Here is a 27,491-nt window from a genome sequence, read left to right as displayed (position 1 = left end):
AAAGTATACTATATAAACCGAAGACAAAAACTGTTTAGCTACATTAGAAAAATGATGTGAAAATAGTAAATGAATCAGTATATAAAACCAAGGACTCAGGTGTTCATTTATTCTGATTTTTATATTTGAAGAATATTTCCTAATTATTAAGGAATTAAAACACTTTTGACCAAAGGCACTTCCTATTTATTTATTGAAGTTTTACTTACCACTACTTACTACTTAACAGTGATCAAAGGACAAAACTATTTGGCATGTAACACAAACCTTGTAAAAGGAAATGGTATATCACTGTCACATCCTGACCGTTTCTTTTTGGATCTAAAGAAACATTTGAGGGCAGATTATCTGGCATATTTTTAAAAAGCTGAGGAACAAATGCATACCATTCTCATTGTTTAATATGGTTTTAAGTCTCATGAGAAATTATGTATAAGGAGTGCTATTTGCCTGAGTTTTGGTCCATTTCAGTTTATCACCTCTTAGGATGAGAAATAACTGCAAGAAAACTCAAAGGCAGAGTTTTTAAAAAATGGCCTTTAATGAAAAATATAAATCTTAAGAGCTTCCTTATGTAAAATAATCCTGTGTTTAATATATGTGTATATTTATAAAGACAATGAGACAAATTTTATTTTACTTGACAGTAATATTTATGATGCTGACATCCTCATAGGGCTTATCTGTTTTGGGATTGACTTTGACGTTGGAGATCCTCTGTACAACTTCCATTCCTTTAGTCACTCGTCCAAACACTGTGTGCTTATTATCAAGCCAAGGCTATGTTGGAGGACAAATAGAAAATCTTGGTGAACTCCAAATTCTTAAATCACACCCTCTGGGTGAGCAAATTAAAGAGAATTTAAACTTCAGCTTCATTTAAAAATATAATTAAAAAGATGTACTTTCACTTAGCAGCTTTTAAGAGTAATTTCCATGTTATATTAAAAAATATAAAAGCATAATCTAATGTTTAATTAAATATCTGCATCTTTCAGACCAAACAGCACTTGAAGATGTTTGCTGAAGGTAAGTCCTTTGCATGGCTTAAAGAATTATGGCTAAGGCTTTAAAAGTTTTCTGCAGGAATCTTACCCTGCACAAGAGGCAGTTTGGAATAGTTTAGGCAGCATGTGCTTTGGCATGAGAGAGAGAGGAGCTCAAACTCTGGCTCTGCTACTTACTTGATGTTTGTCAAGTTAATCAGGTCTCACTGTTTCCTCATCTGTTTTTTAAAACTGGGTATAGTGATAGTAGAAGTATTGTGAATATTACATGAGTTCATGTGCCTGGCAGACAATAGTTATAAGTATTTTTCCTTTACTGCTCGGTGCCTAATTCTAAAAAATAAAATGTATAATTTTTATAATTTTGTGGAACTGCATAGGAATAGAGCTAGATATTCTTACACTGTATTTCATCAAATCTACAATGTCATTGATTAAGGGCTGCATTCTGATTTCAGAGACATAAAAATGTGGGAAAAAATGTCTTAAAATTGGGAATTCTTACACTCTGATCCTCTCATTCTAAAGATGAGGAAACAAGTCCAGAGGTAAAATAATTTTTGGATTGTCCAATTAATAGTGGCAAAGTTGACTTAAACTGTAGTGTCCTGAATTACAAAAGTACTGTTTTACAAAGTAAAATCTGATTTGTTAGGTAATTTTACGTTTTCTTCTCTAAATTGTTTTCATTTTTATATCCTGGCATATATAAATAATGTAGAGAATAATAAAGCTCTCTTTTCTACTAAATTCACTCTCTTAGATCAAAACCTATGAATCTTTGGCTTATAGACAATGCTGTTCTACTTACCGTTGGTACTACTGTTATGAAAAACTGGGATCCATTAGTATTCGAGCCAGCATTGGCCATGCTGAGTGTATATGGTCTGTCATGTCGTAATGTTGAATGAAATTCATCTTCAAATTCTCCTCCCCATATGCTTTCTCCTCCCATACCAGTACCTGTTGGATCTCCTGTCTGAATCATGAAGCCCTTAACAGAAAGTAGATAAAATCACATTACACGTGTTACATATATGTATGCCTTGGAGTCTTACGTTTGTCAAGAGTGCTTTGTAGTCAATAAAATCTTAACTTTATTAACAGTCATTCTATAAAGTGATTTTATTAAACTCTTAGTTATACTTTAATTTGGAGGATATATTTCCATTGCTTAACTGCTACCTTATTTCAATGATTGAAACAAAAATGTAAAGGTCTTTCCATTTATAGATAGGTACTATCTTGCTCAATAATCTAAAGCCAATTAATAATTTAGATAAGTTTTAGGATCTTACATAATGTGTTAGGTCTTAACATAATTGCCCCGCTCTTCTCTCTTCCCTTTCCCTGAACACTCTGGATTTTCTGGTGAGTCACTTCACTAATTCCTTCAGAACCCTGAAATCTGATTTTTCCTTCTGGCATTTCTCCTGCCATTTCTTTCTTTCTTTTTAAAGTTTTTCTTTAAATTTATTTATTTTTATTTTTGGCTGCCTTGGGTCTTTGTTGCTGCACCCGGGCTTTTTCTCTAGTTGCGGCGAGTGGGGGCTACTCTTCGTTGCAGTTTGCGGGCTTTTCACTGGGTGGCTTCTCTTGTTGTGCAGCACAGGCTCTAGACACGCGGGCTTCAGTAGTTGTGGCACTCGGGCTCAGTAGTTGTGGCTCGTGGGCTCTAGAGTGCAGGTTCAGTAGTTGTGGCACACGGGCTTAGTTGCTCCACGGCATGTGGGATCTTCCCGGACCAGGGCTTGAACCCATGTCCGCTGCATTGGCAGGCAGATTCTTAACCACTGCGCCACCCGGGAAGTCCTCTCCTGCCATTTCTGACCTGCCAGTAATTAAGAACTACATCACTGCTCCATCCATTTTATGGAATGCTGCTCAACAAAATCCTGGGCTGAGTTCATTCTGCTCATCAGGTATTAATCGTAGTTTTCACAGATAAAGTGGTAACATGGCTCTGCTATTATTTAATCTTATCTTCTAGATCCAGACCTTATCTAGCCACTAGGAACTGATTACCTTGGCTGTTGGTCTTATCTCAGCAAGATCCTTTATTCATTATCTGACCCTTTGCTTTAACTGCTTTAATTGCTGCAGTGTTTCTAAAAAGGTAACCATGCTATTATTCTTATCCTTGATTCTAGATCTGATTCATGACCATCCATTCTTCTTTTGACTTCCATAGTCCATTTTTCCTATTCCTAATAAACTGCTAAGTGTGAGAGAACAATATTCCTTAGGTTTTAAACCTCTTGTTACGGAATAACATACTATTCCTTAAATCACATAAAATTTGCATAACTGACCTTAATTATGCGATGAAATGTATGTCCATTATAATAACCATTTCTGCTGTGAACACAGAAGTTTTCCACTGTCTTAGGGCACCTAGTAAGACATATATTAAAAATATGAAAATTAATTGGAGCACCTTAGGACAGTTGTCTTTGTAGTTCAGCTTCCTAATGGTGTTTTCAGAATCTTCTGACAGTTTCAGGACAGTCTTTTTTTCGTAATTTCTTCTGATCTCAGGATAAGCAAGAGTTGACAGGGCATATAAGCAGTAGCCTATTCTTATAGTTTAATATACTATCTTTAGATCATGACTGCTTATTATATTTGAGTTTGACAGTATTTAGATTCCAAAGTCATTGAGCAGTTTAAAAAAAAACAACCATAGCACCTTAACCCACTGCATATAGTGGGTTAAGTTCCTGGGAAAGGTAATTTTCTTATTAAAAAAATGATATAGTATGGTGATATTTCCTGACCAATGACTAATTCACTGATATGACAGCTACTAAATTTAATAAACTTTAAATGACAATCACACATTCAGATACACTTTCTAAATAATATTAACTAATCTCATGAGATGATTTAATACAGTACTTTATCATGTAATAGCTCCTAAAGCTGGGAATGGCAGAGACAATCAGGAGAATCTGTACCAAGCACATCAGGGAATAGGCTTAATGGATGCATGGGTTCTGAATGCTTAAAATGAGATGGTCCAGGAGTCTAAAACTGCCTAGTTTTTTGTTCAATGCCATGATATGGTAAAACACTGGACATAAAACATTCATATCCAAAATAACTAAGTACTTTTAAGTCAAGGCATTGTAAAAGATGTCATCTTTTGGATCAACGATAGCCAGCCATACTGTATTATATATAGTATTGTATGTTCATTCTGCAAACTTTTCAAACATCAGGAAGGAAAAATAATTATCCTCCCCTTAAAGATGTGCTTTGAGAGGAAAGCCAATTATAACAAGTGACCCACAAAACCTATAGTTGGAATGTGTATAGTTGATGGTAGTGGTAATATATGTTTATCACTTTACAGTTACATGCAGCACTGTCATAGCTACGCTATTCTGTCCTTATAATAATAAACCTGTGAAGTATGTATATTGAAGTATGTGTATATATTTATAAAATTTTCCCATTTCCTAGCTTAACAGTTATCAGAAAGCTCAGGAAAGATGCTCTATCTAACATTTCAATTCTTCTAAATTCCTTAAGTCAAAATGACAAGAATTTTAAGTTGCATAGTTTCTTCAAATATACACATTTACACTGGTGTTTATTTACGACAACAAAAACAGTACATACTCAACAGGAAAAAGTTTGATGTGAATGTCTCCCATGCTCGTGTGGATAATGGCACTATCTGACACTCGTTTAGGTCCCTCAGCTTGAGTAGCTGCCATGACTTCTTCTTTAGAAGGTTTCTCATTAAAAACATCTCGGTCAGAATCCGCACTTTTTGTATCTTCTGGTTCTCGTTTAGTAAACTCAAGGAGGAAAATAAAAAGTGAGTAAATGAATTAAATTTTTCATCTGGTTAAAATTTACGAACAAGAAAATTTCATTTCTAATGAAGTATTTGAGGAAACTAAGAATTCACATCAGAATAAATGCTTATTTCAGGAATCACTTCCTATCATAGGATGTGTAAGGCAGCTAAATTATTTCTACACTTGTCTAATATGAAAATTCATATGACGAAGATGTATGATTTCAAATGGAATTTAATTTCTTTTTTGGTGGAAATTTTTATGGGTACCCATTTAACAAGATGCAGTTTTATTTGAGGTAGCTCTCTGCTTCTGCCTTCTACTATGTCCTACCTAACCTGCAATCTATTGCTTACTTTTCACTATTTAGATTGCCTGAGTAATTCCAGCTCTGCCACTTAACTAGTTATGTGACTTTGGGGAAGTAAATTGATTACTTTAATTTCCTCATTCATAAATGGGGATAATAATAAAAACTACCTCAAAATGGCACCTGAAATGAAGATTAAATGAAGGGATGTAAAGTACTTAGAAAACAATGCCTAACACATAGAAGGCACTATATACATATTAATAATTGTTATTTCTATGAGTAGGACCTTGTGCTGGTAGAATGAGGATTCAAAGATGAATCAGTAATGGATCGTGATCTTTTTTTTTTTTGTCAGAGCCCATCTGATCTATCTAAACCCTGAAGCTTGGAAGAAAGGATTACATTTTGAGTGAAGTTGTAGAAATCTCAGGATCCTCGGGGTCTATGGAGAATTGAGAAAAATCTTTCAGTTGTTGAAATTCTGGACTTCTCAAGGCCTGTTTCTTTTATTTCACTCTCAGTAAGCAGAAATCTTTTCCCCCAAGAAAGTTCTACTGGATGTCAACTAAGTTCCAGGAAGGTAAAGCTAGTGCCCAGGCCCTGTCTTGCCTGTCATTCCTTGATCTACTTGGATCAATTCCAAATAAAGGAACAACTAAGCTAGGATGTTACTGCCTTAACATATTATTCTCCAGTTATCAAAGGAATGGCATGTCTGTTGTACTATTATGTGAACTTTAAAAGTTATCTTGATTTAGTTCACATGTGGAACTATTAAAGTTCAAATTCTGTAAAATTTTACTTTTATTTCATGATAGTGGATTTGAAAAAGGGATACGAAATTTGTGTATATGTATAGCATTTTAGTTTTGCTTAAGAATATGTACATCTAATAAAAAAAATTCATGAAAATGTTAGCAGTATAAATACACAGTGAGTGACTTAACATTTTGTTTTTCTATTTCTTCAAAGTTTCCAAGGAACATGTGTGGTTTAATCAACATAAGCATAAACTCTGAGGAAAGATAAAGAAAATTTGTTAAAGTTTTTAAATAAAGTGGATGGAAAATTAGTATATGTGTTTTTAGTGTATATCAAGAATTATCTTTTATGATTTATTTTTACCTTCAAAACAGTTAAATTACAGGTAAAAACAAGAAAAATTATTTTCCTTTAACATATATTAAGAAATCTTTAACAATGACTTTGAAAGTTATATGCAAAATTCTCATCTTAAAAGAATATACCCATTTTAGGCTAAAAGCTTGGTTGGAGGAGATAAACTGCTATCCTACATTTACCAAATGCTGATAACCTTCATAGCATCACAGCTGCTTCTAATGTGTCAGATGAACGAATGAGTATACTATAATGGGCCAGATACTTTACAAAACTGTGGAGTTTGGTATGTGAAGAAAACATAGTGCCCTGTAATTATGGATTTTATATTATCTTGAGGAAGAGAGGATAGTGTCAGAGACAACCCCCCACCACCAAAAATCAGCAAATTATTCCAAAAGTGTGACACGTAACACAAGCAGGCACACCTAATCCAGACTTAATGTCAAGAGAAGGCTTCCAAGCTGAGACCTGAAGTATGAGTAGGAACTAGGGAGAGGTGTGTGGCTGGTAGAAGGAATAACCTGTGCAAACACCTACAAGTAAAAAGAACACTCAAGTCTTGTAAATGGGATCAAGTTCAGTATGGTCAGTATAGCAAATGAACTAAAAATGAAGAAAGGTCTTCCCTGGTGGCGCAGTGGTTGAGAATCTGCCTGGCAATGCAGGGGACACGGGTTCGAGCCCTGGTCTGGGAAGATCCCACATGCCGCGGAGCAACTAGGCCCGTGAGCCACAACTACTGAGCCTGCGCGTCTGGAGCCTGTGCTCCGCAATGAGAGGCCGCGATAGAGGCCCACGCACCGCGATGAAGAGTGGCCCCTACTTGCCACAACTAGAGAAAGCCCTCGCACAGAAACGAAGACCCAACACAGCCATAAATAAATAAATAAAATTAAAAACAAAAAAAGACCTATGACTTTAAAAAAAGAACAAAAAAACACAAAAAAATAAAAATGAAGAAAGATAAACTAGGAGGGCAGCTAATATAGATAGCTGGGGAGTTATTAAAGGATTTTAGGCAGAGAAATAATCACATTTGGGTCTTAGAAAGTCTCTGACTGTGAAGGATAGAATGCAAGCACAGAAGTCTCTACACTTCAGATTTTTCTGTTTGACTGAACAATTAGAACAGTGCTACTCCTAGATAGCTTAGTAGTCTGATTTTAAGCCCAATCTTAGTTAACACTGCAAAGTACTTTTAGTTCTCCAGAAAAAAAAAATCCCTCAGGAATGTACAATTCCAAGGTAGCATCATTACAATGGAATCAAAAGGTAAAAAAAGATATGTATGTAGAGAAGGAGGTGTGCAGGCTTATGTTCAAGAGTAAAAGGTGAAAAATACTAAAACAAGAATTTTAAAAACTCCACAGCAAAAACTATTTTGGATGCAATCATTACCATAGCCACTTACTATCATCTTAGACAACACAAATAGTTGTAGAAGCCAGGTTGAAAAACGTTCAAAACAGGATGTAAAACAGTAAATACTTAAAATCAAACCCTAGTTAAAAATTCTACAATATTAATGTTATAAGATAGTTGTTTAGAAAGTCTGCTATTATTGCCAACATTTTCTTCAGTTGAAAGCACAAGCTAAAAAAATAAAACTCCAACTAAACTGGAAGAAACATTAAAGTCTATCTCCTAGTACTTTCACATACCATATAAAATCTATTCTTTTTGAAAGATGTACAGACTATTGTTGGGTCAGCTTGAATATTCTGAAGAACAGGGTTTTCAGAAGCTTTCATTTCTATAGTAGTTGCAGCACGATGTTTTTTGGCTATTCCCTGGAACAACGCCAATTGCATCACTCTAATATTTTCTTGCTTGCCTAAGATCCGCACACACCTGGAAAATACAACAATATTTTATTCAACAAAATTATCAGGATTAACTCCAATTATAACAACTTTACAGATAAAAGCTAGGAATCAACTATATCCTTTATCTTTGTACAAAATAACTAGTGAAAGGTTTTTAAAAAGTGTTTCTCTACCTCTCCTTCTCCCCCCAAAAAGTTATTTTAAATTGGTAGCTATCTATAATTTTCAGATTAAAACAATAACAATCATTCAGTCATACAGCTTTAACCTATCCCTGTCATTTTAATCTTTCTGCAAGTCTTCAAAGATTTTGTATTGCCAAGAACTACAATATAAATTTGTTTATATGTGAGAATGTATAGCACAAGATTTTTTTCCTTTAAATATACTTTAAGTTATTTTCATTTACATTCTGTGATAGTATCTGATTAGAGCAATTTTGTTCTAAGACCAAATGGACTGTTTGCACAAAAGGCTTACTGTGGTTTCATACATTTTAACTTCTGATTTTATGTCTAGCAGGATGTAATGCTGAATTCTGTGGTTAAAATATTTGGCAACATTTAACATGAACCAGGCTAATTTAAATCAATAAGCAAAAGACAGACTGAAACTTGTTAAAAAAAAAAAATTGAAACTATGCATATCTTCCTTCGATTTCTTTTACAAACATGAGTGGAAACTTTTTACATAAGATTATAAACAACCAAAAGACCACAGAAAAATCCAGTCAAAACATTTGGTTAAGTTTAGACATTTGGGACTATTCCACTTGTCTTAGAACAAACAAAACTCCCATTGTTTCCCAAAAGGAGGAAATGGTCCCTTAAAAGTACATTTTTAAAAAGCATAAATTATATTAAAGCTTACCGGTTTGTTTCTACATTTATAACTTTAATGCCCAGCATTGTTCCATATAGCACAAAGTGTCCAGTTTCATCAAAAACTATATTAATTAATCTTACTGCATCCACCTTCTCCAATTCACGTTCTACAGCCATGCGTCGGCCAAATTCCATGTCTGGTAGCTGTTGCCTCATCTGCTGCAGTTCAGTAAACATCTAGGAAACAAACCATTTATTAACAAAAAATGTTACATGATAAAGGGAAAGAGAATTTAAATAAAAGCAGAGTATACATTAAGAGCCACTAACAGTTTATGTACTTATATATCTTCTTAAGGAGTATTCTAAACACTTGAAGCAGGAAATCAAAAGACGTTAGTAAGTTCAATCACAAAAAATAGTATTTATACTAGTTCTTCTAATGAAAAAAAATAAAAGAGTAAATATAACTACTGCTTTCTCTGCAGAAACAATATATCTGCTGCATTTTATAAGCCACAGACTAACACTTTCCAACAGAAATATAATGCAAACCACATACATAATTTAAAATTTTTTAGTAGCTACATTAAAGTAAAAATAAACAGATAAAATTAATCTTAATGTTTTATTCAACCCAATATATCTAAAATATTATCAAAAGATTTAAATTTAAGTAACATAAAAAATATAAAAAAGCAAAATAAAGATTAAAACATTAAGCAATATTTAAAAATTGAGATATATTCTTTTTTTCTTATATTAAGTCTTTGAAGTCCAGTGTGTATTTTATACTCAGTCCAGCTCAGTTTGGACCAGCCGCATACCAAGTGTTCAACAGCCATATGTGGTTAGTGGCTATTAAACTGGACAGTGCAGCTACGGACTGTGAGGTCCTTGTACAAGGATCATGGGCCTGCCATATAACAAGCACTCAATTTTTGTTGAATGAATGAACTCTTTTATGATTTCACTAATTTATAATAATTTCATAGTTCAGAAAATGTTTCAAGTTATTTTGGAGCACCATTACAGTTAATTATCATTAGGTAAATGTGGTTTAGGATAGACGAATATTTTTATGAGTGCCCTTTATTTTGGACATTTGGTTTACTTTTGTTTAGATATTTAATACACAGCTTTCAAGATGCAGGTCACATCTCAATTACTATGTACTATCACACTACCAGCCTCCCCAAAGATGTGATCTTTACAGTTTTCTAGATATTTAGGGCATCAAACTGCAGAAATCAAAAGTAGCTCTCTATTGCACATGAAAAGAAGTCAGGCTTATGTCCCATCTACTTTTTTTTATGCTTGCATTAACGAAATACCCAGTTTTTCTAGATATGGAAAGAACAACATACATAACTCCAAAAATGTAAAGGAGGTATGTGTTAGGGAACAACATGAGGCCAAGTTCTTAAAGAATAGCTAAAAAGCTTGGTCATTAGGGTTTCTTGTCTCCAGTCTCTGAGACTGATATATTGCTTTACTCATTTGCCAGAAATAGCCTAGATGCCAGACTACATTTTTGTAGTGTGGGACCCTTGATTATTTTTGCTAGAGAGAAGATTCATTTTCAAGACTTAAAGTCTGTACATGGCCATCTGCCCACATATATGTATTTAATACATTTAATCCAACCTTTTAAGCACATCAGTATCTTTTTTTTTACAGTATTCTAGCTTTAATAGCTGGACCTCTGTAATACACAACTGCATGGCCATATGCAGTGCTCCTGATTAATAAAATACCAAAAGATACAACTTCATACCATCTAATTAAATTTGTCTATTAAACCAGGACTCTAACTAGTTAGAAGCTCCCTCCCTTAACATGGGACTGTGAGATTCTAGTCATTAACCAGTCATTAGCATTGTAAATAATTTAATTGGCATTTGCCTTTTTTTTTTTTTTTTTGCAAACTCTCTCATTCTGAATTTCAACTTCTGTCATACACTTTGCTACTGACCTTCTCGTATTACCTTAGTCCTATAATTTCAACATATGTTAAAGACAACAGTGAAGAAATAGTGGATTGAACATCTCAGAGTATATGTGTTAAGAGATTTATATCTGGAGAATAGATTTTAAGTATTTCTTTTCTTAAGGAATCTGGGAAGAGCCGCAAGTTGTAAAGAGTTTTAAAATTATATTTAAGTTGAAACCAATATGTAGTTACCAGCCACCATTAAAGAAGAAAATATCAAAAGGAAAGGTTTCTCCTTCTCCTAAAAGCATAATGGAAAGCTATATTCTTCCAATAAGAAAATGAGTGGGCTTCCCTGGTGGCGCAGTGGTTGAGAATCTGCCTGGCAATGCAGGGGACACGGGTTCGAGCCCTGGTCTGGGAAGATCCCACATGCCGCGGAGCAACTAGGCCCGTGAGCCACAACTACTGAGCCTGCGCGTCTGGAGCCTGTGCTCCGCAACAAGAGAGGCCACGACAGTGAGAGGCCCGCGCACTGTGATGAAGAGTGGCCCCTGCTTGCTGCAACTAGAGAAAGCCCTCGCACAGAAATGAAGACCCAACACAGCCAAAAATAAATAAATAAATAAATAAATTTAAAGGAAAAAAAAAAAAAGAATGTGATCTTTCCATTTAAAAAAAAAAAAAGAAAATGAGTTATGAGGATGATTTGATTAGCAAAAAAATCTTCCCTTTTGTCTGGATTCATATTCCTTCAGGCAGATGATCAACCCAACGTGTTACTACTTGCCACCAAACAAGAGTATCACTAATAAGGGTGATAACATTTTTAAAGCACTTAATTCAGGGAATCTAATGTAAACTGGTGACTACCAAGACTGTATAATTGACACCGTCATACAGTAAACATTATCACTACAAAGGTTCAACCCACAGCCTTTCAGAGGATTCAACATACCATTAGCAGTTAGAGAACCACATGATGGAAACACGTGATGAGACTCAAATATCCACAAAAAGCAATTACCTTAGCATGGATAAAAACTCTTATTCTACAACTACATGCTCTAATAAATTCTTTTTTTTTTTTTTCTGTTTCATTGGCCACGCTGCACAGCATGCAGGATCTTAGTTCCCCAACCAGGGATCGAACCCATGCCGCCTGCAGTGGAAGCGTGGTGTCTTAACCACTGGACTGCCAGGGAAGTCCCAATAAATTCTTGTTAGCCGTAATTATGTGTCAAGTATTGTTCTTAATGCTGGAAATACAATCATAAGCAAAACAGATACAGGACCATAAATCACACACAGTTTAGTTTACTGGGGGTTGATACACATTAATCATATAATAAGACCAAATATTCTAAAAGAAAATAAACAGTGATACAACAATCACATTAAAAAAAAAAAAGTTGTCTGAGACTGTAAGAACAGTGGAAAATTACCAGGGAAAATGACTCTTCAAGATTTGAAGGATGAGTTCAATAGGTAATGGGAGGAACGGGGAGAGGGGTCACTCCACACATGAAGGACAGCATATGCAAAGGCCCTGTGGTGGAAGACATAGTCAAGAACTGAAAGAAGGTCTGACTGGCTAGAGTAAGAGGTAGTAGAGGTAGGTTGAAGGCACAATATGGCAGGCCACAATTTGGTCTTGATCCTAAGAACAACAGGTAGTCACTAAGAGATTCAAAGTATGACAAGATCAGATATGTGCTTTGAAAAGATTCCTTTGGGTGTAGCATGAATAACAGATTAGGAGGAAGCCAGAATAGATGCAGGGAGTAGTCCAGGCAATAGGCCAGGCAAAAGATCATGAGCTAGGGTAGTGACAGCTGTGCTCAAAGAAATGTATGTAAAGTATATGTAGAAAGTAAAATTAACAGGACTCATGATGAATTAAATAGAGTGGTAAGGAAAAACAGGTAAAGATGACTCAGGTTCTGGCTTGTGCAAGCAGATGGATATTTGTGCCATTCACGAAGACAGCAAAAATAAATAAATAAAATAAAAGGATATAATAGAAAGCTGGAAAAATAAATTTGGAAGTAGTCATACAGACAGACAGGAGTGTAGAGTGAGAAGAGAAGGGGGCCTAGCATGGGTTTTGAGGATCTCAAAAGAAGGAGCTTGCAAACAAAACAAAACTGAAAAAAAAGACACATAAGTATAAGAAAACTGGCTCAGAATTTATCATATCATAAACCTAAAGAAGGGAGTTTTGAAGAGCAACAATGCAAGACAGCAGACAGCTGAATAATATCTTTAATGTGCTAAGAGAAAATGATCATCAATCTAAATGTCCATATCCAGAAAAAAAAAATCTTTTAAGAAATAGCACAAAATAAAGACATTTTCACAAAAGTAAAATCTGATTAAATTTATATGGCACTTACACTTAGTGATTCATCAAAGACTCTCATGAGTTTTCCAGTTAAAAATCTGAAAATTCTAACTTTTCTATCAGAACCAATAGTAGCTATTTTCTTCCCATCAGGTGAAAAACATATGCTGGTTGGATAAGCCTTGCACTTGGCAAATTCATATAAATCTGTGTCAGTTTTATATTCCCAGTTCACATTTTTGGGGAATTTATATTCATGAAGAGGACCGGTCCAGTATTCAATCATTCCAGATTTGTCAGAAGACACTATTGCTTTGTAAACTGGGTTTAGCCGTATCTGAGTAAGAGGTGATATATGGAGTTTGTCAAAAATATGTAGCGGCTGGTTATCTCCTCGACCATCATAAATGAAAATTTTTCCTGTACTCTTCTCAGAAGCAGCAACTGAAGATATGGCATCCCCTGGGCAATAGATCCACTCACACTGTCCAGGAAAATAGCTAAAATAGTAAAGAATTGAGGGGGAAAAAAAGAGGTCAATACAAGAAGTAAGCATCCTTCCTCATTCTCATCACCAAAAAATGTCCTGGCCAGTGATTTAACTTGTTTTGGATTCTTTGCTCAGAAGTAGCAGACAGAGGTACAGAATGGGGAAGAATAAGAATACCTACTGATTTTTCTCTTTCTGACTTCATCAATGCAATGATAATAACTTCTGAGGATTTATCAAACCACAGGAAGAGAACTGCATACAGCAGATCATTTACAAGGAAACCTGAACAGACGTGGGCCTTAAAATACTCCAGGGCATTGTTTTTTGGATCTTTGTCTATGTCTCCATCTATGTATAACTTACTTTTAAAGGTTAGCATGTAACAGTATACTTCACAAATCCATTCTTGAAATATTTAACATACAAATATTTTAGTCATGACTATGCTCAACAGAAAAACATTCTGATATTACACTCTCATTATCAGTTGCTTGATCTTACAACTATGAGCTTTGAACATGCTACCTGATAAAGTGTAAAAGAACTGGACAGATTTAATCAACATACAAAACTTATATATTCAATTGTGTGTTGTCTCCTTCAAAATAGTCAGTCTGAGAAGTTACACAGTTATTCCAATGATTGAGGTAATGTTCAAAACCTTTTAGGGACTCTTAGAATTTCTATCAAAGCTTAAAAACTATAGGCATACCTTGGAGATATTGCAGGTTTGGTTCCAGACCACTGCAATGAAGCAAGTCACATGGATTTTTTGGTTTCCCAGGGCATATAAAAGTTTATGTTTACACTACCTGTAGTCTATTAAGTGCGCAATCGCACTATGTCTAAAAATATAAATATATATAAATATATGGCTATACGTACCTTAATTAAAAAATATTTTATTGACTCCCTCTTGCGAGAGCACCAGAATCACAACTAACTGCTGAACAATCAATGACAGGAAGACACTGGAACGCATCAAAAAAGATACCCCACATCCAAAGACAAAGGAGAAGCCACAATGAGACGGTAGGAGGGGCGCAATCACAATAAAATCAAATCCCATAACTGCTGGGTGGGTGACTCACAAACTGGAGTACACATATACCACAGAAGTCCACCCGCTGGAGTGAAGGTTCTGAGGCCCACGTCAGGCTTCCCAACCTGGGGATCCAGTAACAGGAGGAGGAATTCCTGGAGAATCAGACTTTGAAGGCTAGCGGGATGTGATTGCAGGACTTCGACAGGACTGGGGTAAACAGACTCCACTCTGGGAGGGCACATACAAAGTAGTGTGCGCATCAGGACCCAGGGGAAGGAGCAGTGACCCCAGAGGAGACTGAACCAAACCTACCTACTAGTGTTGGAGGGTGTCCTGCAGAGGTGGGGGATGGCTGTGTCTCACCGTGAGGACAAGGATATTGGCAGCAGAAGTTCTGGGAAGTATTCCTTGGCGTGAGCCCTCCCAGAGTCTGCCATTAGCCCCACCAGAGCCGGGTAGGCTCCAGTGTTGGGTCGCCTCAGGCCAAACAACCAACAGGGAGGGAACCCAGCCCCACTCATCCACAGAAAAAGTGGATTAAAGTTTTGCTGAGCTCTGCCCACCACAGCAACAGCCAGCTCTACCCACCACCACAGTCCCTCCCATCAGGAAACTTGCACAAGCCTCTCTGATAGCCTCATCCACCAGAGGGCAGACAGCAGAAGCAAGAAGAACTACAATCCTGCAGCCTGTGGAACAAAAACCACATTCACAGAAAGATAGACAAGATGAAAAGGCAGAGGGCTATGTACCAGATGAAGGAACAAGATAAAACCACAGAAAAACAACTAAACAAAGTGGAGATAGGCAACCTTCCAGAAAAAGAATTCAGAATAATGATAGTGAAGATGATCCAGGACCTCAGAAAAAGAATGGAAGCAAAGATCGAGAAGGTGCAAGAAATGTTTAACAAAGACCTAGAAGAATTAAAGAACAAATAAACAGAGATGAACAATACAATAACAGAAATGAAAAATACACTAGAAGGAATCAATAGCAGAATAACTGAGGCAGAAGAACGGATAAGTGACCTGGAAGACAGAATGGTGGAATTCACTACTGCGGAGAAGATTAAAGAAAAAAAGAATGAAAACAAATGAAGACAGCCTGAGAGACCTCTGGGACAACATTAAACGTAACAACATTCGCATTATAGGGGTCCCAGAATGAGAAGAGAGAGAGAAAGGACCCGAGAAAATATTTGAAGACATTATAGTCGAAAACTTCCCTAACATGGGAAAGGAAACAGCCACCCAAATCCAGGAAGTGCAGAGAGTGCCAGGCAGGATAAACCCAAGGAGAAACACGCTGAGACACACAGTAATCAAATTGGCAAAAATTAAAGACAAAGAAAAATTATTGAACGCAACAAGGGAAAAACGACAAATAACATACAAGGGAGTTCCCATAATGTTAACAGCTGATTTCTCAGCAGAAACTCTACAAGCCAGAAGGGAGTGGCATGACATATTTAAAGTGATGAAAGAGAAGAACCTACAACCAAGATTACTCTACCCGGCAAGGATCTCATTCAGATTCGACAGAGAAATCAAAAGCTAAGAGAATTCAGCACCACCAAACCAGCTCTACAACAAATGCTAAAGGAACTTCTCTAAGCGGGAAACACAAGAGAAGACAAGGACCTACAAAAACAAACCCATAACAATTAAGAAAACGAGAATAGGAACATACATATCGATAATTACCTTAAACGTGAATGGATTAAATGCTCCAACCAAAAGACACAGGCTCACTGAATGGATACAAAAACAAGACCCATATATATGCTGTCGACAAGAGACCCACTTTGGACCTAGGGACACATACAGACTGAAAGTGAGGGGATGAAAAAAGATATTCCATGCAAATGGAAATCGAAAGAAAGCTGGAGTAGCAATACTCATGTCAGATAAAATAGACTTTAAAAATAATGATTGTTACAAGAGACAAGGAAGGACACTACATAACGATAAAGGGATCAATCCAAGAAGAAGATATCACAATTATAAATATATATGCACCCAACATAGGAGCACCTCAATGCATAAGGCAACTGCTAACAGCTATAAAAGAGGAAATCGACAGTAACACAATAATAGTGGGGGACTTTAACACCTCACACCAGTGGACAGATCATCCAAACAGAAAATTAATACGGAAACACAAGCTTTAAATGACACAGTAGACCAGACAGATTTAATTTATAGGACATTCCATCCAAAAACAGCAGATTACACTTTCTTCTCAATTGCGCAAGGAATATTCTCCAGGAGAGATCACATCTTGGGTCACAAATCAAGCCTCAGTAAATTTAAGAAAATTGAAATCATATCAAGCATCTTTTCTGATCACAACACTATGAGATTAGAAATCAATTACAGGGAAAAAACATAAAAAACACAAATGCGTGGAGGGTAAACAATACGCTATGAAATATCCAGGAGATCACTAAAGAAATCAAAGAGGAAATCAAAAAATACCTAGAGACAAATGACAACAAAAACACAACAATCCAAAACCTATGGGATGCAGCAAAAGCAGTTCTAAGAGGGAAGTTTACAGCAATACAAGCCTACCTCAAGGAACAAGAAAAATCTCAAATAAACAATCTAACCTTACACCTAAAGAAACTAGAGAAAGAAGAACAAACAAAACCCAAAGTTAGTAGAAGGAAAGAAATCATAAAGATCAGAGCAGAAATAAATGAAATAGAAACAAAACAATAGAAAAGATCAATAAAACTAAAATCTGGTTCTTTGAGAAGATAAACAAAATTGATAAGCCATTAGCCAGACTCATCAAGAAAAGAGAGGACTCAAATCAATAAAATTAGAAAAGACAAAGGAGAAGTTACAACAGACACCGCAGAAATACAAAGCATCCTAAGAGACTACTACAAGCAACTCTATGCCAATAAAATGGACAACCTGGAAGGAATGGACAAATTCTTAGGAAAGCATAACCTTTCAAGACTGAACCAGGGAGAAATAGAAAATATCAACAGACCAATCACAAGTAATGAAATTGAAACTGTGATTAAAAATCTTCCAACAAACAAAAGTCCAGGACCAGATGGATTCACAGGTGAATTCTATCAAACATAGAGAGAAGAGCTAACACCCATCCTTCTCAAACTCTTCCAAAAAATTGCAGAGGAAGGAACGCTCCCAAACTCACTCTAAGAGGCCACCATCACCCTAATACCAAAACCAGACAAAGATACTACAAAAAAAGAAAATTACAGACCAATATCACTGATGAATACAGATGCAAAAATCCTCAACAAAATACTAGCAAACACAATCTAACAATACATTAAAAGGGTCCTACACCATGATCAAGTGGGATTTACCCCAGGGATGCAAGGATTCTTTAATATATGCAAATCAATCAATGTGATACACCATATTAACAAATTGAAGAATAAAAACCATATGATCATCTCAATAGATGCAGAAAAAGCTTTTGACAAAATTCAACACCCATTTATGATAAAAACTCTCCAGAAAGTGGGCATACAGGGAACCTACCTCAACATAGTAAAGGCCATATACGACAAACCCACAGCAAACATCATTCTCAATGGTGAAAAACTGAAAGCATTTCCTCTAAGATCAGGAACAAGACAAGGATGTCCACTCTCGCCACCATTATTCAACACAGTTTTGGAAGTCCTAGCCATGGCAATCAGAGAAGAAAAAGGAATAAAAGGAATACAAATTGGAAAAGAAGAATTAAAACTGTCACTGTTTGCAGATGACATACTATACATAGAGAATCCTAAAGATGCCAGCAGAAAACTACTAGAGCTAATCAATGAATTTGGTAAAGTTGCAGGATACAAAATTAATGCACAGAAATCTCTTGCATTCCTATACACCAATGATGAAAAATCTGAAGGAGAAGTTAAGGAAACACTCCCATTTACCAGTGCAAAAAAAAAGAATAAAATACCTAGGAATAAACCTAGCTAGGGAGACAAAAGACCTGTATGCAGAAAACTATAAGACACTGATGAAAGAAATTAAAGATGATACCAACAGATGGAGAGATATACCATGTCCTTGGATTGGAAGTATCAATATTGTGAAAATGATTATACTACCCAAAGCAATCTACAGATTCAATGCAATCCCTATTAAATTACCAATGGCATTTTTTACAGAACTAGAACAAAAAATCTTAAAATTTGTATGGAGACACAAAAGACCCCAAATAGCCAGAGCAGTCTTGAGGGAACAAAACGGAGCTGTAGGAATCAGACTCCCAGACTTCAGACTATACTACAAAGCTACAGTAATCAAGATAGTATTGTACTGGCACAAAAACAGAAATATAGATCAATGGAAAAGGATAGAAAGCCCAGAGATAAACCCACGCCCCTATGGTCAACTAATCTATGACAAAGTAGGCAAGGATATACAATGGAGAAAAGACAGTGTCTTCAATAAGTGGTGCTGGGAAAACCGGACAGCTACATGTAAAAGAATGAAATTAGAACACTCCCTAACACCATACACAAAAATAAACTCAAAATGGATTCGAGACCTAAATGTAAGACCGGACACTATAAAACTCTTAGAGGAAAACACAGGAAGAACACTCTTTGACATAAATCACAGCAAGATCTTTTTTGATCCACCTCCTAGAGAAATGGAAATAAAAACAAAAATAAACAAATGGGACCTAATGAAATTTAAAAGCTTTTGCACAGCAAAGGAAACTACAAACAAGGCGAAAAGGCAACCCTCAGAATGGGAGAAAATATTTGCAAGTGAATCAACGGACAAAGGATTAATCTCCAAAATATATAAACAGCTCATGCAGCTCAATATTAAAAAAGCAAACAACCCAATCCAAAAATGGGCAGAAGACCTAAATAGACATTTCTCCAAAGAAGACATACAGATGGCCAAGAAGCACATGAAAAGCTGCTCAACGTCACTAATTATTAGAGAAATGCAAATCAAAACGACAATGAGGTATCACCTCACACCAGTTAGAATGGGCATCATCAGAAAATCTACAAACAAATGCTGGAGAGGGTGTGGAGAAAAGGGAACCCTCCTGCACTGTTGGTGGGAATGTAAATTGATACAGCCACTATGGAGAACAGTATGGAGGTGCCTTCAAAAACTAAAAAAGAATTACCATATTACCCAGCAATCCCACTACTAGGCATATACCCAGAGAAAACCATAATTCAAAAAGACACATGCACCCCAATGTTCACTGCAGCACTTTTTACAACAGCTAGGTCATGGAAGCAACCTAAGTGTCCATCAACAGATGAATGGATAAAGAAGATGTGGTACATATATACAACGGAATATTACTCAGCCATAAAAAGGAACGAAATTGGGTCATTTGTAGAGATGTGGATGGATCTAGAGACTGTCATACAGAGTGAAGTAAGACAGAAAGAGAAAAACAAATATCGTATATTAACACATATATGTGGAACCTAGAAAAATGGTACAGATGAACTGGTTTGCAGGGCAGAAATTGAGACACAGATGTAGAGAACAAACGTATGGACACCAAGGGGGGAAAGTGGAAGGGGGGTCGGGAGAGGGGGGTGGTGTGATGAATTGGGAGATTGGGAGTGACATATATACACTAATATGTATAAAATGGATAACTAATAAGAACCTGCTGTATAAAAAAATAAATAAAATTCAAAAGTTCAAAAATATATATTTTATTGCTTAAAAAAATGCTAATTGTCATCTGAGCCTTCAGCAAGTCATAATCTTTTTGTAATAGTAACATCAGAGATCACTGACCACCGTAACAAATACAAAAATAATGAAAAAGTTGAAATATTATGAGAATTTCCAAAATGTGAAATAATGACACAAACTGAGCAAATGCTGCTGGGAAAATGGTGAGTATAGACTTGTTCATGCAGGGTTGCCACAAACTTCTATTTGCCCAAAACCCCACAGTATCTGTGAAGCACAATAAAACAAGATATGCCTGGTGCTCTTTCAATATCCTCAAAGGGGGCAAATGTTCAACATTTATGAATAGATTTGATTTTTTAAAATAGCTAAAGTCTGAGGGAAACAAAGCTGGGGAATAAGACACATGATCAATAGGTATTTCTATTTGTAGTCAAAAAATAAGTTCTGACCACAAATAATGAGACTGATTTCCTTCAGTGTCTCATAAACTGATTTTGAAGGAAATTCCAAAGAATTCCTGCTACATACTGAATTGTGTAGTTCCAACCCCCTACTCCTCCAATTCATATGGTGAAGCCCACATCTCCAAAGTGACTGTATCTGGAGAAAGGGTTTTAAAGAGGTAATTAAGGTTAAATGAGGTCATAAAGGTGAGGCCCTAATCCCACAGGCCTGTGGCCTTCTAAGAAGTGGAAGAGTAAAATATTCCCCATTCTTTCCCGTCTCTAATGAGGACAAAGTGTGAAACCTGGAAGAGAGTCCTCGCCAGAAACCACACCCTGCTGGAACCTTGATTTTGGACTTTCCAGCCTCCGAAACTGTGAGAAAATAAATTTCTGTTGCTTAAGCTACCCAGGATATGGTCTTTTGTTTAATCTCATTACTGTACAGTCTAAACACATAGTTTGGATGTCAGTATACTTCAAAGTTAAAATAACCAACAACTCCAAAAATGTGCATAAGCCTTATACAAACACAATGCCATATTACTGAAATAAGCATAACAAGGAAGTTAATTCTATGCACCAGTAAATTAGACATGATGGATACTCATTAATTTATTAAGTAGTGTCAAATGGATAAAATGAATCCTTGTTGTGGCGCTGTTGGGACATTTCTGCTGTAATTAATGACAAAAAACACAGCAGGAGCTCCCGAACAGCATTGTAACAAGGATTCATAATATTTAATTTTCCCAAGTAAAATCAAAAGTCACATTTTTTAATGGAATGGTAATATATTCTGTTTAGAAATACCTATGGAACAGGGAAGTTTAGTTCAAGAATTCTTCCGCTAAGTTAAAAAAATATATACTTTAAAAAAGACTCACCCAAGCTTCAGCATATTGATCATGTCAAAGTTCACTACATCAAACACCTTCATTGCTTTATCATCACCCACGGAACAGAACAATGCTCCCTCAGAGCTAATTGCAATACTCTCAATAACTCCTATTTAAATAAATCAAATTAAAACATTCTAGTAAACACCAATGAAATGGACATAATTGAAAGAAAAAAATATTTTAAAAGAAACTTTAATCAGTACAGTTTAAAAGAGAGCCAAAAGAAAAAAAAAAAGTGAAATTCTTACCTAGGTGACTGCGAAAATGTTTAACAAATTCAATCCCCTCTTCTACTTTTTTCCAGAATTTAACATGTCCATCATGACTGGCAGTAATAATAAAGTCTGTCCTGCATATATAAAATTGTAGAAGTTAATTTCTAAAACAGATCTATGAATCACTTAGTACTCCCAAAGCAATCATTCACTGAGAATCTTGGACTCTTAAATAACAGGTTAAAAAAAAAAAACCTTCCTTTATGCAGACCACTATATCACTATATTAGCGTAGACAGAACATTGCAAAATTTGATGCTCTTTTTTGGATATCATAACAGCTTCCGCTGCACTAATTTTAAATCCAAGAGCTAGGATCAGAATTGAGCTAGAACTTGACATTAAAAAAAAAAAAGAAAAAGAAAAAGAAAACTCTCACCAGGAATCACTAGATCTTAGGGTCCTTTAATGCTAAAATTACCCTATAGGCAGTCTTTTCACAGGGAAAATGTACTATCTTTCAGAAGTTGATAAATAATTAAATTCCAACATACTACTTACATATACAGCAAAATTCAATGTAAGTTTGTTTCAGATACTATCCAAGGTATTTTGGTTGTTTAAGTATCAAAATCTTGTACAGTATAGCCTCCTCTGTCAGGTATATAAAAATAGAAACCATTTGTTGAAACCTAGTAAATGTCAAGTACTCTACATACATTATCTTAGCTACAACTACCTTTACAGCAACTCTATTAGGGTGAATATTTTTTACCACCTTTTTAAAAATTAGGAAATACTTTTAAAATGTTAAATGTATTTGCCACAGGTCCATAGCTGGAGAGCAGCATTCAATACTGGGTCTGCCTAACTTCAAAATCTAGGTTTCTATAAAATCTTCAAAAATCTTTCTATTACACCCTGCTGACTTAGGTTAAACAAAGAAACTTGGAGTGATAGAATGCTAGTCCTATATGCTGCTTTATACACTGACAACTTTGGACTAGGAAAAAAGAGTTAATATTTGGTTAAAATTATCCCATAAATGAAATATAAAGATATTTAATTTAAATCTTTAACTGTCTCCAAGAGATCAAGAAAAGACTGATCCAAAGAGCAACAACTCATCTTCTTCTTTCCATGCTCACTGCCAATATCATCCCAGCCACTATCATATCTCATCTAGGTTTCTGTATTAGCCTCCTAACTGCTCTCTCTGTATCCATTCTTGCTCTATTTGAATCCATTCATCTCACCACAGCCAGAGTGATCTTAAATATATATATGCATATATATATATGGTGTTACTCTCCCAATCAGGTTCAAATTCCATATAAGAAATAGAAAACCCTCTGGGGTTTAGTCCTTGCCTTTTTCCTCCAGCCTCATCTGCCATTTAACCCCTCTAAAATCTGCTTCCTTATCTGTAAAATGTAGATGATACTACCTTATAAGATTGTTAAGATAAATGAAATAATTTATGAAAAAGCCTTGGCACTGTACCTGGACATAATATGCACTCAACAAAGAGCAGAATATTACTATTATTATTATTATCCTTCTACAAATCCCTATTCAGCTATTTTGAAGGTCCTGTGACATTTCCAGAATGTCTTAAATCTCATCATTTTCCCCATTAGTACTGAAGAGGCCAGCTACCAATTACTTCCATCTTATCTAATAGGCTCTTCTTCATGGAAGCTCAGACACTACCTGGACCATCCCCTTTTGGCATTTATCTCCAAAAGACATGTACACAAACCAGGGAATTTTGTCTTAGAGAATGCATTCCTTGTATGATATAGGAAAGACCATGTAGGTCTTTATTTAACATAAACTATTACAAAACCTATGGAATGAAATAGAAATCCTTAATATCATAAAGCTACTTCTACAAATCCATCTCAAAATTGAAGCATTTTAAAAAAGGATAAACTTCTCAGAAAAAAATTAAGATGTGATAGACTTACTTGGTGCACACCACATGGGTGATAACATCTCTATGCATGTAACTGCGCTCATACATGGATGCACTGGGGAGATTATCAAGATAGACTCTTTCAAACTCTAGAACTAAGGAAAAAAAGTAAAGAAAAATATTTTTTAACAACTGGAATGCTATTTTGTATTTTCTTCTAGATTTTAATTTCTCTCAATTCACGTATAATGAAAAAAAAATCCAGTGTCAGTTATGTCAGTTGTAACTTATTATTTCACAGTACTGAATAGCACCATTATTTAGTCGGTCATAACAGGTTCTCAAGTACTATATAGACGTTTAACTGTTCCCAGAACTTAAGAATTGAGTGGTTCTGGCTTAATATAAAGGTTCCATTAAAAACCAAAAATCTTAAAGTTTCATGAAAATATCACAACCATATTTCTAACCACGTAGATCCAATTATTAGTGCTCATTTAAATAAGTAATAAGAGGCCAGTGACAATCTAGAATGTCTCAGTTTATCTTGAAGGCAATGATCCTCTTTGAAGTGACTGATACCAGGTTTGAAACAGGTAAACAAGATAAATGCTTAGATTTTTGGAGCTGAGAAAATCCTAGAGAATATCCAGTTGAGTGCTTCTCAAACCTTTCCCAAGGGAAAAACATTTTTAAGAGTGGTAATCTGAGGAAATATTTCATTATATGAGCTATGAAAAATTTTACTAGTAAAAAATGCCATTATACTTGTAACCAACAAAACAATCCATGATGGCCAAACACGCCTATAAAAAGTTCCTAAATTAAGCATGACTGTTTCATGGTTTTTTGTAACTACTATATAGCAGACTCAAAGTTGTATCCAACAAATTACTTTTCCCTTCATTTTTAGTAACAGAACCCCTGTTTTTATATGGGAATATTGACATCCAGCCACAAGATCTTTCTCACCATCTCTGCAATTAGGTGTGACCAAATGCCAATGAGATAAAAGTGAAAGTGTCGTGTAACAGTCAAGAAGTCTCCTTGAAGAGTTGTGCCCTTCTTCCCTTATTCAGTCCTACAGCTGGGAACTGGGAGATAAGCACTGTTAATTCTAACAAACACTAAGGACAAAGATGAGGTCCATACCCTAGTGACGTTTGGGCAGGAAGTTGGAAAGAACCTAGGTCCCTTTGGAGCCTCCACACCAATCCTAGATTGTCTACTTTAGGACTTTTATCTTTTTAATGTTACTGTCATATTGAATTTTTCTGTAATATGCAGCTAAATTTAATCCTATCTGATGCATATTCCTTTTGTTGTTTGTTAGTTCACTTGTTGAACAGATATTTATTGAAAACAAACTAGGTTCCAAAAGACATGGACATAAAGAAGAATTAACACATAGTTCCTGTCCTTGAGAAACCATCAGTTTAATTAAACGTAATGCCATATCATCATTTATAGTGTCTTTCTGAAAATGTGTACAAAAGTCCAATGTCCAAAGAACATGTTAAAGGGGATGGTTCCATTTCTAGAAAGTTTTAAACCCCTGTCCTTTTAGATAAAATCTTCAATGATATTTTTCTAACATTTCAGACGTTTTTAAATTTCAACTTTTTCTTCAAACTGAATACACTACTGACTGGCTTAAATAGAATAAACATCTAATTGTCTCAACTGTATCAAGTTTATAAGCTTTTTGTCTCCTAATGCTAATATCAGCACTTTGATATTTTTGTATTTTTCCATTCCCTCCACTCATTTACACAAAAAAAGGACATGAAATCTAGTGCAAGAAAATAATTACGAGCATAAACATTATAATATTCAATCATTCAATACTTATTGAGTATCTGCTATATGCAAAGCACTGTACCAAGCACTGGAGCAAAACAGGCATGTTCTTTGCACTTATATGTTTACAGTCTTAACAGTGAAGAGAAACATTAATCAGACAATCACATGAATAAATATACAATTAAAAATGTAGCAAGTGTAATGAGGAGACAATTGCTATGGAAACACTTAACAGACAGACTTAGTAGTAAAAAAAAAAGGTAATGCACTTTAAGGGTGTTAATGTACAATGTTCAAAAAAGTAGCTTCTTCAAAATTCGGATACATAAAATTTGAAGGCTACCTATAAATTCAGTGTGATAAACATACCTCAGATTTATGATCAATGTGCTTTAGAAACCTAGCCCAGACTGGAGAAGTCACAGGTTTCCCAGAGGAGGTGATAGCTGAGCTGAGTGCTAAAGGTTGAACAATAGTAGGTTAAGTGAAATGGGTGAGGGAAATTATTCCAGGTAGAGACACCATGACAGCCACACAGGCATTCACAGGAGAAAAAGGGCATGCCCAATTCTCAAGTGTTTTAGTATGGCTGGAGCACAGAGTAAGAAGGAACTACAAGGGTTTGGTAGAGGGAAGTAATGGAAATGTGCTGAGGGAGGTAGGGAGAAATCATATCAAGAAGGACCTTGTATGCTATGTTAGGGAGTTTGGACTTTGTTTTGAAAATAATGAGAAATCACTTAAAATTTTTAAGTAGGGAGAGTAATAAAGATTTGAACTTTCAGAAAGATCACATTTTAATGGTCTTACACGTTTAAGGAAAACACTTCAAAGAACTTGAAAAATAAGAAAATTTAATATGTCCCTTTCACCACTGCCCCCCCCCCCGCCCTTTTTTGGACCACCCTTTTTAGTTGATAAAATTTTGTCACTAATCCACGTTAGTGGCAAAATGCTTCAGGCCATGGTATCTCACGAGTATGGTTTGAAAACCACAGACCTTGGTTTTTAGATGAAAGATTTGTGATCCAGGAAACTTATGTAACTATGTCAGAAAACTCATCAGTGGAAGAGTCAGGATTGAAATTACCTTTACCTATTCTTTACCACTCTAAATAGGCACCGTCTGCCCCGGCGGCCCAACACACTACACCACTCTTGAACTGACAACCTTAAATAGAACCAGTATTCTTATCCACATCTGCTAAACGGGGTTAAAAATTCCAACCTCATACGTCTGCTGTACGGATTAAACGAGAGGCGCCAAACACGTAAGTACCGGCATAAATTAGCTTTAGCATCTATTGTAACAAATCAGAGATTAATTGTGTTAGATATTATCAAAAAGACGCTTTACTCAAACCAAATAACTATTTCGGGAGTAAAGAACGGCCAGAAGTGAGAAGACGACCCTCTGTTCCAAGGGCACAAATCCCCCGTTTTGGGGTCTGGCTTGAACTCTCCTACTCGGGGGCCACAGCATTCCAACCTGCCCTGTGCCTATCTCTGTAGCTACCTTTCCTCTTCTTGACCAGCGTTGCCTCTACAGGTAAGGGCCCAACCCAGCGCTCTTCATTTTCTTCTTCGTTCTCTTGGGCCACAGCCACTACCAGCTCTCCCTCGCCGAGTTCCGTTTTTTCAGGTTCCTCCGGGTCCCGGCGCCTTCTCCTTCTCAGCTGTGACTCGCTGCCACCTTCGGCCGCCATGTTGTCCGAATCGTCAGAAAAGGCGCGACACCCACAGCCCTGCTACCAATCCCGAAGCAGCGGCGCGGCCTGTTTGTCAGCGGCCGAGCAAGTTCCGGGAT

At 35.9% G+C, this 27,491-nt stretch overlaps 1 protein-coding gene and 1 long non-coding RNA gene across 4 annotated transcripts; one reads left to right on the top strand and one right to left on the bottom strand.

The window, feature by feature from the left end:
* Positions 1-519: 519 nt before the first annotated feature.
* On the bottom strand, positions 520-27,422 carry PPWD1 (peptidylprolyl isomerase domain and WD repeat containing 1). 3 transcript variants are annotated; one of them, XM_082373684.1, is made up of 11 exons: positions 27,201-27,422; positions 23,934-24,036; positions 21,997-22,097; positions 21,734-21,854; positions 13,231-13,678; positions 8,948-9,138; positions 7,913-8,102; positions 4,632-4,813; positions 3,320-3,401; positions 1,819-2,001; positions 520-780 (listed from the first exon to the last, which is right to left on the bottom strand). In XM_082373684.1, the coding sequence occupies exons 1-11, from the start codon at positions 27,388-27,390 to the stop codon at positions 637-639; spliced, it is 1,935 nt and encodes a 644-aa protein (XP_082229810.1). In that variant the 5' UTR covers positions 27,391-27,422; the 3' UTR covers positions 520-636. The 3 variants fall into 3 exon arrangements, with proteins under 3 accessions (XP_082229810.1, XP_082229812.1, XP_082229811.1); XM_082373686.1 differs by lacking the exon at positions 23,934-24,036 and having other exon boundaries at positions 27,201-27,313; XM_082373685.1 differs by lacking the exons at positions 23,934-24,036; positions 27,201-27,422 and adding an exon at positions 22,525-22,615.
* Positions 5,532-7,142, top strand: LOC309619430. The gene is made up of 2 exons (XR_014238943.1): positions 5,532-5,709; positions 6,102-7,142. It is a non-coding gene; the product is annotated as an uncharacterized lncRNA (long non-coding RNA).
* Positions 27,423-27,491: the final 69 nt, after the last annotated feature.

This window comes from Balaenoptera borealis (genome assembly GCF_965194805.1).
Source record: "Balaenoptera borealis genome assembly, chromosome: 2".
In the NCBI taxonomy this organism is placed as follows: Eukaryota; Metazoa; Chordata; class Mammalia; order Artiodactyla; family Balaenopteridae; genus Balaenoptera; species Balaenoptera borealis.
This window is presented reverse-complemented; position numbering and strand designations above follow the sequence as displayed.